This window comes from Dermacentor variabilis, chromosome 4 (genome assembly GCF_050947875.1).
Source record: "Dermacentor variabilis isolate Ectoservices chromosome 4, ASM5094787v1, whole genome shotgun sequence".
In the NCBI taxonomy this organism is placed as follows: domain Eukaryota; kingdom Metazoa; phylum Arthropoda; class Arachnida; order Ixodida; family Ixodidae; genus Dermacentor; species Dermacentor variabilis.
In genome coordinates this window covers 24,267,075-24,282,451 of record NC_134571.1, presented here as the reverse complement: position 1 = coordinate 24,282,451, position 15,377 = coordinate 24,267,075, and the positions used below count along the sequence as shown (strand labels likewise).

The 15,377-nt window shown below is 43.9% G+C and overlaps 1 protein-coding gene across 7 annotated transcripts in view; it reads left to right on the top strand.

Annotated features, from left to right (window-relative positions):
• Nucleotides 1-15,377, top strand: part of LOC142578817 (uncharacterized) — a 128,699-nt gene that overhangs the window by 16,655 nt on the left and 96,667 nt on the right. For all 7 annotated transcript variants that reach the window (XM_075688421.1, XM_075688418.1, XM_075688417.1 and 4 more), the window contains 5 exons: nt 1,217-1,282; nt 2,484-2,571; nt 4,234-4,574; nt 12,082-12,253; nt 13,489-13,597. In XM_075688421.1, the coding sequence (XP_075544536.1) occupies nt 1,217-1,282; nt 2,484-2,571; nt 4,234-4,574; nt 12,082-12,253; nt 13,489-13,597 (776 nt within the window). The remainder of the gene's footprint in view (nt 1-1,216; nt 1,283-2,483; nt 2,572-4,233; nt 4,575-12,081; nt 12,254-13,488; nt 13,598-15,377) is intronic.

Here is a 15,377-nt window from a genome sequence, read left to right as displayed (position 1 = left end):
CAGCTGGTAGTTGATGATATTGAGGTCAACTTTGGTATGTTTTATTTCGTACCAGCACATTTCAAGCAGTGTGTAGTTTGCGTGAAGGCACAAGTAACAGTAATTGCAGGTGAATAAACGTCAATCAGCTTGATGTTAAACCGTGTGGGCAGGGCAGTTGTGGGAAGGGGTGAAATGATGGACAGGCTACCTGCATCTTTTGTTCTGTCATAGTGTCTTGCGTGACACGATCTCTACTAGTGAAAGTATCATTATAAATTGAATACTCTAATTTAGATATACCTATGACCTCACTGGAATTACTGCTGGCTTTCATATTATTCTGCTTGGCCATTCTTGTGCTTTTGTAGTTTAATAATTCTAACAGGGAGCGTAAAGTTCTTTGGGGTGTTTGTAATCATGAGGTATAATACAACAAAATTTTCATTTTATTTTAATATCATCCAGTATGCAAATAAATCTGACCTTGTTTATGTAGATACTAATGCAATAATCTCCTGCATCATTACATATAGAAATCAAGGCTAAAATTTCACTTCACATCCTTAATGTTCCACAGTGCCTTGTAATAGAATGGGAGTTTTCCTTCAAACGAAACATGCTTCAAGTAACACATAGTGCAGCACTCATGTAGCACTGATTCAGGGGAACATTGTGCATCCATAAGCAGGTTGCATGTTGTTGCTTGAAATATTCTCCTTGCACATGTTCCTGCTGTGAATTGTTTTTGTGTAACTGCCTTTCATTCACAAAGGTTGTTATATATATATATATATATGTGTGTGTGTGTGTGTGTGTGTGTGTGTGTGTGTGTGTGTGTGTGTGTGTGTGTGTGTGTGTGTGTGTGTGTGTGTGTGTGTGCTGCATTCATTCTTGCATTTGTTAGCTCCCCCCCTCCCCATTTTGGCTGCCACTGTTTGGCAATAAATTAAACAAGTGAGGCAAGTCTTATGAAATTTGTCTGGTTGTCACTGATTTCTGTATGCTGGAACGAATGGTTGGTTGCATTCATTAGCTGTGAAAAAGAGAGAGAGATAAGGGCAGGTGAGCTGACTGGACTTTGAAGAAAGTAGTGACAGCTGTCAGATATGTGGTCAGTATGAGAAAGGTATGGCTGATGGATGATCACAGTCTAAATGCTTTAAAGAAGCACTTTGCGCTTTATGTATACTTATAGAAATGAGACTTCTTTTTCCTCTTCTCTTTGCTCATTTAGGATGAGAAGGAAAGTTTGATGGAGCAGAATGTAGTCATAAGAAAGATTATAGAATCTCAGAAAAAGGTAAGGATGTTCTTATCTGATGCATCTCCATGCTTTGGCACTTTCCAAATTGAAGAGTGCTATCATCTGGCAGTATGTTGCTTTTTGCACACACTTTGTTTTTAGTGGATTTCTTTGCTATGTTACTAAAAACAAAGGATATAACACTTTACAAAGCTATACCAATTATATCCTTTATGTAATTTGATTAACTGGAAAAAATTTTTATTTTGCAGCATCCTATGTCAGTAACTGACATACATATCACCCCGATGTCATTGTGACCTCTAACATTAATTAGATTCTATATGAACAGGTAAAGTTTATAGAATTGCTAGTCAATCAGATAATGTTGCGAACCCATTATGTTTACATCAGTAAATTCAGGCTTTGTGATTATGGTGTAGTGGTCTGCACTGTCAATAGCAACGAAGTGACCTAATTCTACAAACCACTTTTCAGGCTAAACCATTTTCATAAGCCGTGTATTCATATATCTGAGATGATTACAATTGCAATGAATGGTATGTTAAGAAAACATACTTATGTATTATCGAAACCTCAGAGTATGTTTTTTACAACACATTTAAACCATTGGTTGAAGACATGCACCATGCGTAAATAGTAGTGTCCAGCTTATTAAAAAAAAAATATGATGTAGAAAAAATCTGAGTTGTAATATTGTGGTCAAAAATCTGCCAGTTGTAAAACAACATGATTCTGGATTCTGATATTACAGCTTAACTTTCTTCTACATCTGAAAAATAATAATAATAAGCTAAATGCTACAATTTATGTGTAGGGCACGGCTTTGATCATAGGTTTCAATGTCTGCAGCTATGTTGAGTTAGTGATAAACAGAGAAAAGGGAGTGGAATGTTCTTGTTTCTTTTTGGCAGGAAACAACAAAGGACACAAACATTTTGTAAAATGTATTTTGTATGCAGGGGCAGATCAAAGGTAGCATCTAGTAGGGGGCTCTCATAAAGATGAATGGTGAATTATGGAGCAGGTGTCTCACTGCACACTCAGGTTTGTATGTGCAAAAGAAGTGCTGGAATACAGGTTGATCTCCTCAAGGAGGAGATCAACCTGTAGTTGTAGCCCGATGTCGTGCACATAATTTAGTTGAAACATAATGTTCTTTGAGCTCTTCTTTCGTATTCTATGACTATGTCACAAATGCTTCACAGAATAAGATTCTTCTTCATTCTATTTATAGCTTTCAGCACTACGAGAGCAGCATGATATAATCAGGAGTGTTCAAAAGAAAGCTGAAAATAAACTGGCTGAGGCAAAAGCTTTCCAAGGTAAGTTACTGTACTTATAGAGCCTCTTTGTTTTCACTAATATTTCCACTAAAAGTGTGTTAGTGTCAAACTTTATCATGGCCATCACATGTAGATTGTACACATGCAAACAAATAAATTATGTTTGTTGTATCACATATGTCACAAAAATTCACAGGCTTGTGCGGCACACGCAGCACAGTCACAGCATAAGCTGGAGCAGCGGCTCCGTAGGATACTGTCGTAAACTGCTGGAAGATGGTAATTGCAATTGGGGAGTATAAGGAAAGTAGTGCTTTCATTTGCACACATTTTTGAGGATGAACTGAACTGTCTGCCCGGCGTTGACGGCGAGCTGCACCTTGCGCTGCTCTCTGCACAGTGGTCTGCCGAGCCTGACGTTGTCTGGTGGCAGCTGCGCGCATAGCTCTATCTACGGTTTGCCTCTTCAGCAGCGTTCCGTACCTGAGGAGGTGCCATAAAATGCACCCAAGATTAAATACAGGTAACAAGACTACTTGGTGCATATGTCACATCGCTTGACATGTGGCACGATACGATGCAACTGCTACATGGCGTGCCACCTGGTGCAATAATATGTAACTGTAATACAAAGTGCGCACGTATCAACGCTACATGGTGCGCATCTCACATCGCGTGACTCTTCATATGCTAGGGCACCTGCATAGACCATGTTTCCGCAGCAGCTAGCAAATGCTGGCGTGGCGCAGTGGTAGAGTAGCTGACTTCCATGCAGGGCCCGAGCTCAATCCCTGTGGGAAACGATTTTTTTTTTTTTTTCATTCCTGGCGATAGCTGCGATGAACACCGTCAGCAGCCACAGTGGAGAAAATCACCAATTGAAACCGCTATTGGATTGAGCCCATAACAGCTTATGCTGTAAAAACTCTGTCACAAAACATACATTGTTGAATTTACAAGCGTGAACATACACTTGTCTTTGTTTGTGAGGCCCCAAGAACCTGATTTTGAACTATAGAAACAGCACGCCTTTATGAACACTGCTTAGTTACGTGGACTTGTAGGGCAGTATTTTAAAATTCAATAGAGTCAGTATTTCTTTTGTCACTTCTCTTTTTTTCCCTTGTTTCCAGTCATGTTTTCTTACAACATGGAGGTATTTGCACTCGATATTATGCCGCAACTTTTTTCTACGGTTTTATCAGTAAATTCTTGCATTACTTATGTTTCAACCACCAGAAGTGTTTTAGTAGACTGTGGAACTTTGACACTGAAATATTGACACCTTGATTTTACAAGCTTCTCCATTTAATTAAGTTTTGTGTGCATGCATGTGAGCTTGAGGGAGGGAGACTGTGCATGTGTGCATGCACTTTTCGGTCAGGAGACAAAGTGGACCTCCTTTGGGTGACACTATCAGTTGCTGTGGTTGAGTGGACACAAAAGTTTCACTTCGTACCACTGATGTGAAGATATCATCGCCACAGCATGAAACCGTATCTTTGGTCACCAACTCTCAAGTTCACCAAAATAATTTCTTTTTCTCATTGGAATTTGTTCTTTCTGATTGCTTGATATTGGGAAAATTTTACAACCCCTTCAGCATTAGAAAAAATTTGCATACAACATCGAATTTCAGTATAACAAAATTTCAATAAACTGAGGTTTAACTGTACTGTCATGCATTTGCACACCTTACAGACCAGCTGGCTGCTAGCCATCCAGATTTGAGTTTGTGGGTGAGTGAGATGCAGCGTGAAACTGCTGCTGGGACATTGCCAATGCCCCCAACGTCAGCGCTGCGGGAATCAAAACGGACCGCACCATCTCGACGCTCACACCATAGTACGTCTGCACCTCCCGGCGATGTTGCCTCCCATGGTGATGGCATTTGGAACTGGTCTGCCAATTTGGCTGCGGATGGGGCTTCGGCTGAGGTTCTTGTTGGAGCCACAGGTGGCCACCTGGCTGGTGATGCAGAAATTGAAGAGTTGGAGCGACGGGTGCAGCAACTGCAGAGCTTGCTCGCTCAGCAAGACAAGGTGGGTACCTTTTATAGCAGTTAAGCCTGAAACACACTAGCGGCAAGCTTCCCACAACGGTGTGCTGCGCATCGGCATTGTCCTGCAGCAAGCAGTACCACGCTGGTCACACGTTTTCATTTTGCTGACACAGTACTTACATGACAGAACTTGAGATCTCGAATGGTCCTGGTTCCTTCACGCATGTGCAAGATTGCATGCGCATTTGGCATTTGGCCATTAAATGGCAGTGGCAAAAATAACATTTGAGCCTATTTGCTCAGTGGCAGAGAAATGTGGCTGTTTTGCAAAGAAAGTGCCGTGAAGCGGTAATCCCCCAATGGCAGGTGGCAAGGCACCATGTCAATAGTGTGTTCATACCCTTAGACTAGCTGGTTTAACGCTTCCTAGCTGGTTATCGTGGTAACAACGCTTTAGTAGGACTTGAGGGGCACACACTAAGGCAACACATGAATGCAACTTACGCATGTTCTTTAAGTGCCACAAAACGGCAAAATTGAAGGTGGCCAGCACTGGAGTAATGTTGGCTTTAATGTGCCTAAGTAAGCTAATTGGTAAGGGTTTTTGGGGCAACCAGCGCTGAACACAGGCCCAGAACAAATGGACACAGGATGCTGCACTGTCTGCCAACTAAAAGGTTTATTGCGTGGAAAGTGCCTACCACGCATTAAACCTTTCAGTTGGTAGTTAGTGCAATGTATTACGTCCTCTTGTTCTGTGATCCATATTTAGGTCTGTCCTCAAAATCGTGTCCCCTTAGCAGAAATCATTACAATAGCATCTTTTTTTATATTTTTGTCCTTAATATGTGTTACAAAATACGTTGGAAATCCAATCAGCAGATTCCAAAACATGTTAGTCCAAAACTGCTCAGGACAGTCTTAACTGGAACAGCAATGCATTTCTTAAGGGGCCCCTCACCAGATCTGGCCATTTTGAGTTGACAAGCGCAGAGCATACAATGTGCGCTAACAATTGTGTCTGCTAAATATTACTTTGCTATGTGCTGTGGAAAGATCTAACATTTCAAACCGAACGTCGTTTGCCCTTCCCCTTGCGGCCGCCATGCTCCAATCCCTGGGGTGACATACACGTGCTAGCGCACCTATGTACACAAGTTTGTACTGTAATGTCGCTTGTAGTGACACATGACCTCAAGAATTACTCAAGGCAATATCTCTTATTTCTGTAATCTGTTACTTGAATAGACCAATTAATGTTTAGAGAAATAATAAAACACAAACTGAATGTCTTCGCGTTTTTGTTTTACTTCGCACCGCAGCAAGAGAGATGTATTTCCGTCTCGTCTGCTTGTTCCCACGTCGTGCAGTTGCGCGCGCGGACACCGAAACTACCGTATTTACTCAAATTTAGGCCAACCCCAATTCTAAGTTGACCCGCGAATGTCTGAAGCTAGAAAAAAATTTTAAAAACTTACTTCAAATCTAGGCCAAACAAAAAAGTCACAAAATGAAAACAGCATTTATTTAGTATAGTCACATTACTGTATATATGACAAAAACTATTAAGTTTAATCTCATGGAACCAGACAGGTCCTGCCCAACACCTTCACTGAGAGTGCGTCTTCGTCTTCGTCGGCCTCAGCTTCTGCAGAAGCGGCAAACCCACTACACAGCCAACTCTTATGCTCGTAACATTACCCCCCTTCCAGAAAGCATCGTCTCGATGCTTCAAAGGCGAAACAGTGGGAAAAAAAACAAAGCACATACACGGCAACACTGAGAAAGTTTGCGAAGAGGAAAGTGTCACACAAGCGGGATAAGAGAGAAAGAGAGAGGAAGGAAAGACAGGGAGGTTAACCAGACTGAGTCCAGTTTGCAGTTGAAGGCAAGTGGAAGTAAGAATGGCCTCGTCAACGTGAGTGGTACAGTTCCATCCTGGAAACATGGACAACATCCGCAGGCTGCGCGGACGAGATCGCCAACTCATGTCTTCAGGGAGAACATCGTAGTTCACCTCGTTGAGGCGACGGAGGACTCTGTAAGGGCCGTAGTAACGGCGCAGTAACTTTTCCGACCGGCTGCGTTGGCGAATCGGGGTCTATACCCAAACTTGATCACTGGGTTGCTAGACAACCTCGCGATGGCGAGCGTTATACCTCTGGGAGTCTATGGATTGCTGATTCTTGATTTGCTCGCGTACAAGCTTGCGAGTTGCGTCTGCAAGCAGGGTAAATTCCTTCACGTCAATATTAATGTCGTATTGTTCGGGGAGTAGTATAGTGTCCAGCATGGTAGTTGCCTCATGGTCGTGGAGCAAACGGAAAGAAGTGAACCCAGTCATTTCTTGAACAGCAGTGTTGTATGCGAATGTAAGGTAAGGCAGAACATCGTCCCAGTTCTTGTGTTCACTGCGGACATACATGGAAAGCATGTCAGCGATTGTCTTATTTAACCTCTCCGTAATGCCGTTGGTCTGAGGATGGTATGCAGTGGCTCAGCGCTGAACTGTACCACTTAGCGTCATGACGTCTTGCATAATCTGAGCTGTGAAAGCTGTACCACAATCTGTAATTACTACTGCTGGTGTACCATGCCAGAGGACTATGTTGTGGATGAAAACGTGCGCATTGTCACTGGCAGGAGCTTGCTGGAAGGCACCAGTTTTGCAGTATCGCGTCGGTAATCAGTCACAACCATGATCCAGCAGTTGCCAGCAAAAGACTTAGAAAAGGGCCCGAGCAAGTCCATGCGGATTTGTTGAAATGGTTGTGTTGGTGGTGTAACAGGCTTCAGGAAACTGGCTGGGCACTGAGGTGGTGTCTTTCAGCGCTGGCAGTCAAGGCAAGTTTTCACGTAATGCTTGACTTCCTCAGCAAGCTTAGGCCAGTAGTAGCGTTGTCGAATTCAGGCCAAGGTGCGCGCGAATCCCAAATGGCCTGAAGAGGGCTCTTCATGTCAGGCGGACAGAATATCAGCACGCAGCGCGGATGGAACAACAAGGAGATGGCCAGTCGCTGGCAGGTAGAAATTCTTTTTATACAAGACATTGTTGCTGAGACAGAATGAAGATGGTTAACGCGTGAATGTCCGTGCAGGATGTGAACTTCGGCCTTCAAGATAGTCAATAAGTTGCCCGAGTTCTAAATCGTCCCGCTGTTGTTGAGCCAAGTAAGATATATTAATAGCACAAATTAAACGACCGTCTTCATCGGCATCACTTGACACCGTTGCAAGAGGAGCGCACGAAAGACAGTCAGCATCAGTGTGTCTCTGTCCAGACTTGTAGACGATTGTTACATCAAATTCTCGAAGACGAAGGCTCCACCTGGGAAGACGTCCTGAAGGGCCTTTGAGATTGGCTAGCCAACAAAGGGCATGTTGGTTGGTAACCACTCTGAATGGACAACCATATAAACATGGCCGAAACTTAGCTATCGCCTGGACGACAGCTAAGCATTCCTTTTCAGTGGTAGAGTAGTTCATTTCTGCCGAGGTTAAGGTGCGCAAGAGCACATTTGACGCCATCTTGCCACTGCATGAGGACTGCTCCAAGGCCAATGTTGCTAGCATCAGTGTGCAGTTCAGTGTCGGCATCTTCATCAAAGTGTCCAAGTAAGGGTGATTGATGTCTGGAGGTGCCGCTGAAGCTCAGAGAAGGCAGCTCTCTGCTCCGGACCTAAAAAAAGTGGGATATCCTTCTTTATTAAACGAGTGAAGGGTTCTGCAATCTTGGAAAAATTCTCCACAAGGCGTCTGTAGTATGAGCAGAGGCCCAAGGAAGTGGCGCTTATCACGTTTGTTGGCTGGTGGTGGAAATACGGCAACAGCCATACTCTTTTCTGGGTCTGGCCGAACACCTTCATTACATACAACGTGGCCGAGGAACTTCAGTTCCTGATAACCAAAATGGCATTTCTCAGATTTTAATGACAGGCCTGCAGATCGAATTGCAAGAAACGCGGACTGAAGTCGCTGCAGGTGTTGTTCAAATGTCTGAGAAAAAACGACTACGTCGTCTAAATAGACGACATATGATTCCCACTTAAGACCTGACAGCATGGTGTCCACAATCCTTTGAAAGGTTGCGGAAGCTGAGCATAAGATGGGCAGCACCTTAAATTCGTACAGGCCATCAGGAGTTACGAAAACAGTCTTTTCGTGATCTCATTCATCAAATTCTAACTGACAGTATCCGCTGTGTAAATCCATTGAGGACAAGTATTGGGCATTGCGAAGACAGTCTAGAGAGTCATCTATGCGGGGAAAAGGATAGACATCATTTTTTGTCACCCTGTTCAGTTTGCGGTAATCCACACAAAACTGAAGAGTGACGTCCTTTTTCTTGACAAGTACAACGGGCGATGCCCATAGGCTGGTTGAGGGTTGAGTTACGTCGTCGTGTAGCATTTGCTTCACTTCACAACAAATTGCCTCTTGCTCCTTTTGTGACATGCAGTAGGCATGCTGACGCACGGGACATTTGGTCGGGTCCGTTATGATACGGTGCTTTGCGATGGGGGTCTGTGTTACTTTTGACGTGGATGCGAAACAATCACTGAACATACATAAAATACTTCCTATTTGCTCTTTTTGTGGAGTTGACAGCTCAGGATTTACATTGACTGTACTGACAACCATGGTATCACTCTTGGCGGTTACAGAAAGCTCAGCAAGCGTAGGACCTATTGCATCCCTAATATCTTCAAAGTGAGCAATGGCCGTTTGATTTGCCAGGTATCGGTATTTGCCACAGAAGTTTCTCACTAAACGCTCAGTCATTCGGCAGTTAAGTTGAATAATGCCACAGGCGACACAGACTTGCCAAGCCAGGAGCACCGACAGGTTTCCTTCAGCGATGCTGCTACTAATATGGTCGCAATCGCTTTCAACAGTTACGAGCATACTAGTTCGCGGCAGGAATGTCACAGTGTCATCAACAACACACAGTGCTGTCTTGCGCATGTTACTATCTCACAGTACTGCGGCATAGTTGTCAGAAAACATTATAATCAGCTTCCGAAAATCGATAACAGCACCATGCTCGCGAAGAAAATCCATCCCAAGGATGGCTTTCTGCGAGCACTCGTGCAACACAATAAATGAAGGAACGTATGTTGACTGACGGATTTGGAGCCTGGCGGTGCATCTCCCAATCAGCTTCAAGAGATGACCACAAGGCTTTGTCTGTGCCATGGCATAGTGAGTTTTCTCAGTTCAGCAGCTAGTTCAGCACTCATAACAGAATAATCGGTGCCAGTATCCACGAGGGCAGTGACCGAGTAGTTGTCGACTTGAATGAGGATGTCGGCAGAAACACTTTTGTAGTCAACAGCATGCGACGGCGAAAGGGAATCATGAGCCGCATTTACATGAATACGGTAGAAGCGTATCGTATTATCTTGCCGTATCGCATTCCGCTGATGCACCTCCGTTTATATGTATGCGCATCTCACTGGCTGGCAAGCTAGCGCCGTCTGGTGTAGCATGTGAAAATGAGCCCCCTACTTCCGGTAAACAGGCTTCCGCTGCCATACGGCCGCGCCGCTGGTTGGTTGGCCGGTTGTAATCCCGCAGCGAATGCTTTCCCATAATTCCTGATGCGATACGCTTCTGTTTACATGCGCCGCTGAAATGCGCATTCTCCATCTCAAACTACCCTTGTTTGGCATATTGGATGCGATACGCCTACCTAGCGAATTACCTCGTTTACATGAGATGTGATACGCTTGAAAGTTGATACGATACGCTTCTGTCGTATTTATGTAAACGCCACTATTGGCGTTCGACTGGCATATCGGGGGGGGGGAGAAGAGGTTTTATAGATCTGTCAACAGCGGCTCCACCCCTGGAGGTCGCTGCTCCTAGTTTCCCCGGCGTGGGCTTGGGGACCTAATGGATCGGCCCTCAATCCCATGAGCGAAAGGCAAGTGTTCGCCAGGAGACGAAGAACGTCGAGGAGATGGAGAGCGGGGCTAGCGGTGCGGAAGAGTAGGGGACTACTGGCTCGCCAAGTACTCGACAATAGCTCGGGGACTGGCAATATGAACATGCCGAGCTCACTCTATGTTATCATATCTGCTAGCCTTGTCACTATGGCCCAGACCACACGCATGCTTGCGGACACATGCAAGCTCGCATCCGTATGCCCATGCATGTGCTCTGAAACGCTGCACGACCTCAGTGAACAGCTCCTCTCTATTACCGTGTGCTTATCTTCATTGTTGCTCTCATCTCCTCGTTGTGGCGCACACAAAAAGCATCTCCCATTGCCCTCTCCAACGACGGACGTTTTTCTCATCAATGCTGAAGACCAGCCCAACTTGAACGTTTGGTGATGCCTCTGTGGCTAGCAACACTTTTGAATGCAACACTACAGTGGCATCGCCTGTTTGGTGCCATTACGATAACGCCACGCTATGAGTGATACCGCATGTCGATACAACACAGTTCAAAAGAGCAACGTCACTCGTGGACTTCAGTTGGCTTCTGACTCGGCTAGTAGTGGCTGCTTTACTGACTTTTCTAGATGCCGCTAGCTATGCACCATATTTATCATTTTGAATTACAGACTGGTGCTTTATTAAAAATCCTTGAATCTAAGCTGACCCTAGAGTTTGGTATATCATTATTTAAAAAAAAAAAAAAAACTATCGGCCTAGATTTGAATAAATACAGCATGTCATTTTCTACCGTGTTCCAGCACACGATCATGCTCTGTGATCCGATTGTGTCTGCCTCAGCATTCGCGTAGCAATGACTTATATCGCTTGTCAGGTGCCCTCGTTCACAGTGCGCGAAATTCTGCACTGCACAAAACGAGACAATCGCAACAGCTCGCAGGCGACACTGTCAGTGGAAGTGCGGCGCACCTCAAAAAGGCGAGGAGGAAAAATGAAGGCAGGGCCAAGGACGTATGCGACAAGCGTTTCTCGAGCTCCGGTATGGGAGAATGAAGGGAAAAAATTTTGCTTGCAGAGGCTAGACAGAGCAAGTGGAGAGAGTGTCTCGCTTGGCAGTGGTCCTTGCCCCCTGAAATCATGCGTTCGCGGCATTAAAATATTTCTGTCTCGTCTATGAATGAACCAATTTGAAAAATGTTTGTGGCAGAAATTTGCTATGTGGCCTGGTGAAGGGCCTTTTAAGCAGATGTTCTCTGCCCTGTATCTCGAAGGGTGCTAGTCTCAGGATTTCTGCTAAGAATACCCAGCTTCACTGCTGCTCAGTTTCAATTTTGCAATTACAACCTGTGCCCTGAAGTGAATAATTAGCAAGTTAATCAGTGAGTGCTTAGAATTAGCTACCTTGACATTGTGATTTTCCATGCAGATAATTATTGTCCCATCTAGAAATTCATCTGTAAAGATGGAGCAGTGCTGTCACAGATAGCAGTGCTGAAATAAATTTATTCGACACAAACATAAAAATATGGTATACAGTAAATATGACACATGTACTATGTGATGTGTGATGAATATGACACAGGTGTCTTCAAAACATACGACAAATGTTATGCCTTATTCCCTGCGATGGCTTCATGCATGCAGTTTGGTATTGCTGACTTGGAGAGTGCCATAGTGGATGGCGAATGTTCCGACCTGCAAACCAGCCAGATAAATGAGAACATTCAGGCTCTGCAAGAACAGAAATCTCAGGTAGATCGGCTTCTCCGGGAACTCACCACGCTGCAGACGGAGGCCTCGAGGCTTGGGACCCAAGGTAAGCTCACTGATTTTCACACCTGCTCAACTTTTCAAACATCGATCCATCGGCACCACTACATTATCGTAATATTGAGTCATTGTATAACAGTGACTGAAATTTCTGATGCTGTAAGGTGCTTTTCTTGATTTTTTGGGCATGATCTGCGGGATCCACACGCAATATCGTTGAATATGGTGGCTGCATAGATAGTGCCATTCAGGTTTTACCCTATACTAGCGAGTGGGCTTTTTAGTTTCCCGAGAGCCGTATGATTGCTGCGAATAGATTTGCGTCGACGCAGCACTAAACCGTAACTTTGGATGCCAGCACAGGGAAGCAGCACTGGTTAAGCCTAATAGCCAAGGCAGGCGTGGCGGTGGGCGGCAAACCGTATCATCAGTGATCTCGCTCATCGGTGATCAGGCCAGAGAGCATGTGCATAGGGTATATAGAGGACCTCAAAAGTGGTATGCCTACCCAGTTCGTCTGCGCACTTACAGAATGTAATTAGTTAGGCTCGTGTGTAGAGAGAAAGCACCAAGCTGCATTTGCACAACATAGCATAAACAGCTGCCATTACGCAGTCAAGATTGCCCTTTACAGCATCTCGACAACGCTTGGCAGACGAAGGTGAAACATTCTCACGTCCTTGACCCCCACGAAATTTCAAGTAGCCTAAAGCACAACAATGAGCAAGAACCTGTAAACAAAGTTTTTGTGCTGCTGGTGTAAAAAATGTTTAACTCGCATTTTTGCATCAAGGTATCTAAATGGCAGTGCTTTAAAAATAAACTGTTTTCAAAGATGAACCTGTTTTATTTGTTTGTTTTCTTGGCAAGTAAGAAACCAACTTTTTTTCGATTTTCTATATCTGTTACTTGTGTCAAGGTTTTATGCAAATCCTACAACCATAGCTTCGAAATTATTCGACGCTAATTACTGTTAACTTCAACTGCACTTTAAACCGAACAAATGGCATTAGCACAAGCACAAGTTATGGTTGTTGACTGTATTCACTGCTCGGGCCAGCAAAATGTGATGTAAGTGAGTGTCTCACTATAATGGCTAAGAAAAGAAAAAGTGAATGTAACGTAAGGTTGTACGAGTAAACTTGCTTGTGACCATATCTGCTTTTTTTTTATATCCTTGAGGATATTTTTAGTATTCCACATTAAATGCATTCACAAGCTTGCTTTTGCAACAACTTAAAAGTTGAATGAGTTGCTCTTTGTGCTGTTTTTACTATGCAGGTAACCTAAATGCTGGCAGTTCAAATGAAGGTTCCAAGGATTCTTCAGTGAGAGGCCCGGCAAAATTCTCTGCTCCTTACGAGCAGCCATCAATGAGAGAAAAAAGAAGGTGATGTCATGATTACATTTTGCTTAATCTTATTAACCGCATCACAGGAATGCTCAAACCGTAGCAGAACAACCTAATTTGCCATCACTTTCAGACCTCCGAAAGAATGAGTGCGCAAACTGAAATCACAGAAGGCTGAATTGCCAATGTGTTCTGAAGAGGTCATGATTTCATAGCATCACTTGGAATTCCAAGTTCAACAGATTAGGAGGTCCTGAAGTTCCCTTTTGACCAGGCTGCAGTTTCTTAATTTGTAAGATCTTGGATGCAGCTTCCGCACAGCTTGCAGACATTGAAGGCAAGGAAAGCATACAGGAAATCTGCTTTTTGCTTAGTTAACGCTTTCATTATCGCGAGAAAAGGGTAATTTTTTATTGGTCTCGTGAAAAAATTATTTACCACAACAAATAATATTCTATCACACATTGCAGCGTAGCATATTGTGCATGATGAAATGCTCTTTCCAAAAACATACGTTGCGAAACAAAAAAATTTATCGGGTTAAACAAAAATATTAGAAAGCGCCATTTTTGCTGCCTGTTGATAAAAACAATAAAAAAACATTACATTTACAATAACATTAATATAAAAGGAAATTCAGAATGTATATTTTAAAAATAAATCTACAAAAACATTAACAGAAAAGAAAATTCAGAATATACATTTCAAAGATTACCCAGAAATAGTGTCTGAAAAAATAAATCCTCAGTACATCGCCATTCTTCGGATACAAAAAAGAAACTAAGCCCAGTTCATCGCTCATGCCATGCAGTGAAGCAGTTCCTGGATTTTGTGAAGCTTAGGTGCACTCTGCACTGTTCCCACAAAACATCTGGTTTTTGTTCAACTTTGCAGACCTCGTAACATGTTTTGCTGTTCCGCCATTTCGGCATCTTCTGAGGATGGTCCAATGAGAAGTCTAAAGAGCGTAGTTCACCACTTCATCTAGTCATGCACCTATTCCAGGACTGAATGCTCTCAGCGTAGCTGGGCAACTACAAGATTATGCATGCAAGCATATCTGTTTGCATTTTTGCATGTTGTCTTTATCACCTCTGCAGAGAAGAGTCGAAAGAAATCCCACGCTGTTGTAAACAGTCTTGCGCTGATCCGTAGTGCTAGGTCGAGATGTGCTACGGATGGCCTTCTTGGCGTGAGCTGAATTTTCTTTGCTGCTGATAACAGCACATCATAACCAAGCGAAGTATGCACCCTGAATATAATCAGTAGAGCTCTCAGGTTGTGCAAAAAAAGATTGGCAGATAAGCGTGCACAAGGAAGGAGACCATTCAAGTCCGTAAAGGAAACTCGCCAGTGAACAGCTGTGGATGTCCCATGCTGACTCAAAACATTGTCGCTGTCAGATATTGAATCTGCTTTGCTGTCATCTTCGGAATCACAACTCGAGTCCTCATCAGTAAATTGAAGTGCGGGTGCAGCATAGTTTCGAGCACGACACATTTCTCGCGACACAGCTGCGCAGGACAATGTCATGGGAGCGACTTTCAATAACTGTGCAGTGACACCGGTAGTGCCCCTTTCCTCCAGCATTTTACGAGAGAAGTGAAATCGAAACTCTTGGAAACTGGTTGAAAATGCCAGGTCCGCATATTGGACTTTGGCGGACCTTCAGAAATGGGTGGATAGATGGAATAACTTTAATGAAAGGTCCTGCGAGCTACAGGGTGCAAGGTCCCATAGAGCGGGCTACTCCCACGTTGGGACCGGGAGTTGTAACTCTTTGGCCGCATCGTGGGCTCGCTGGACGGCCCAGAGCTGC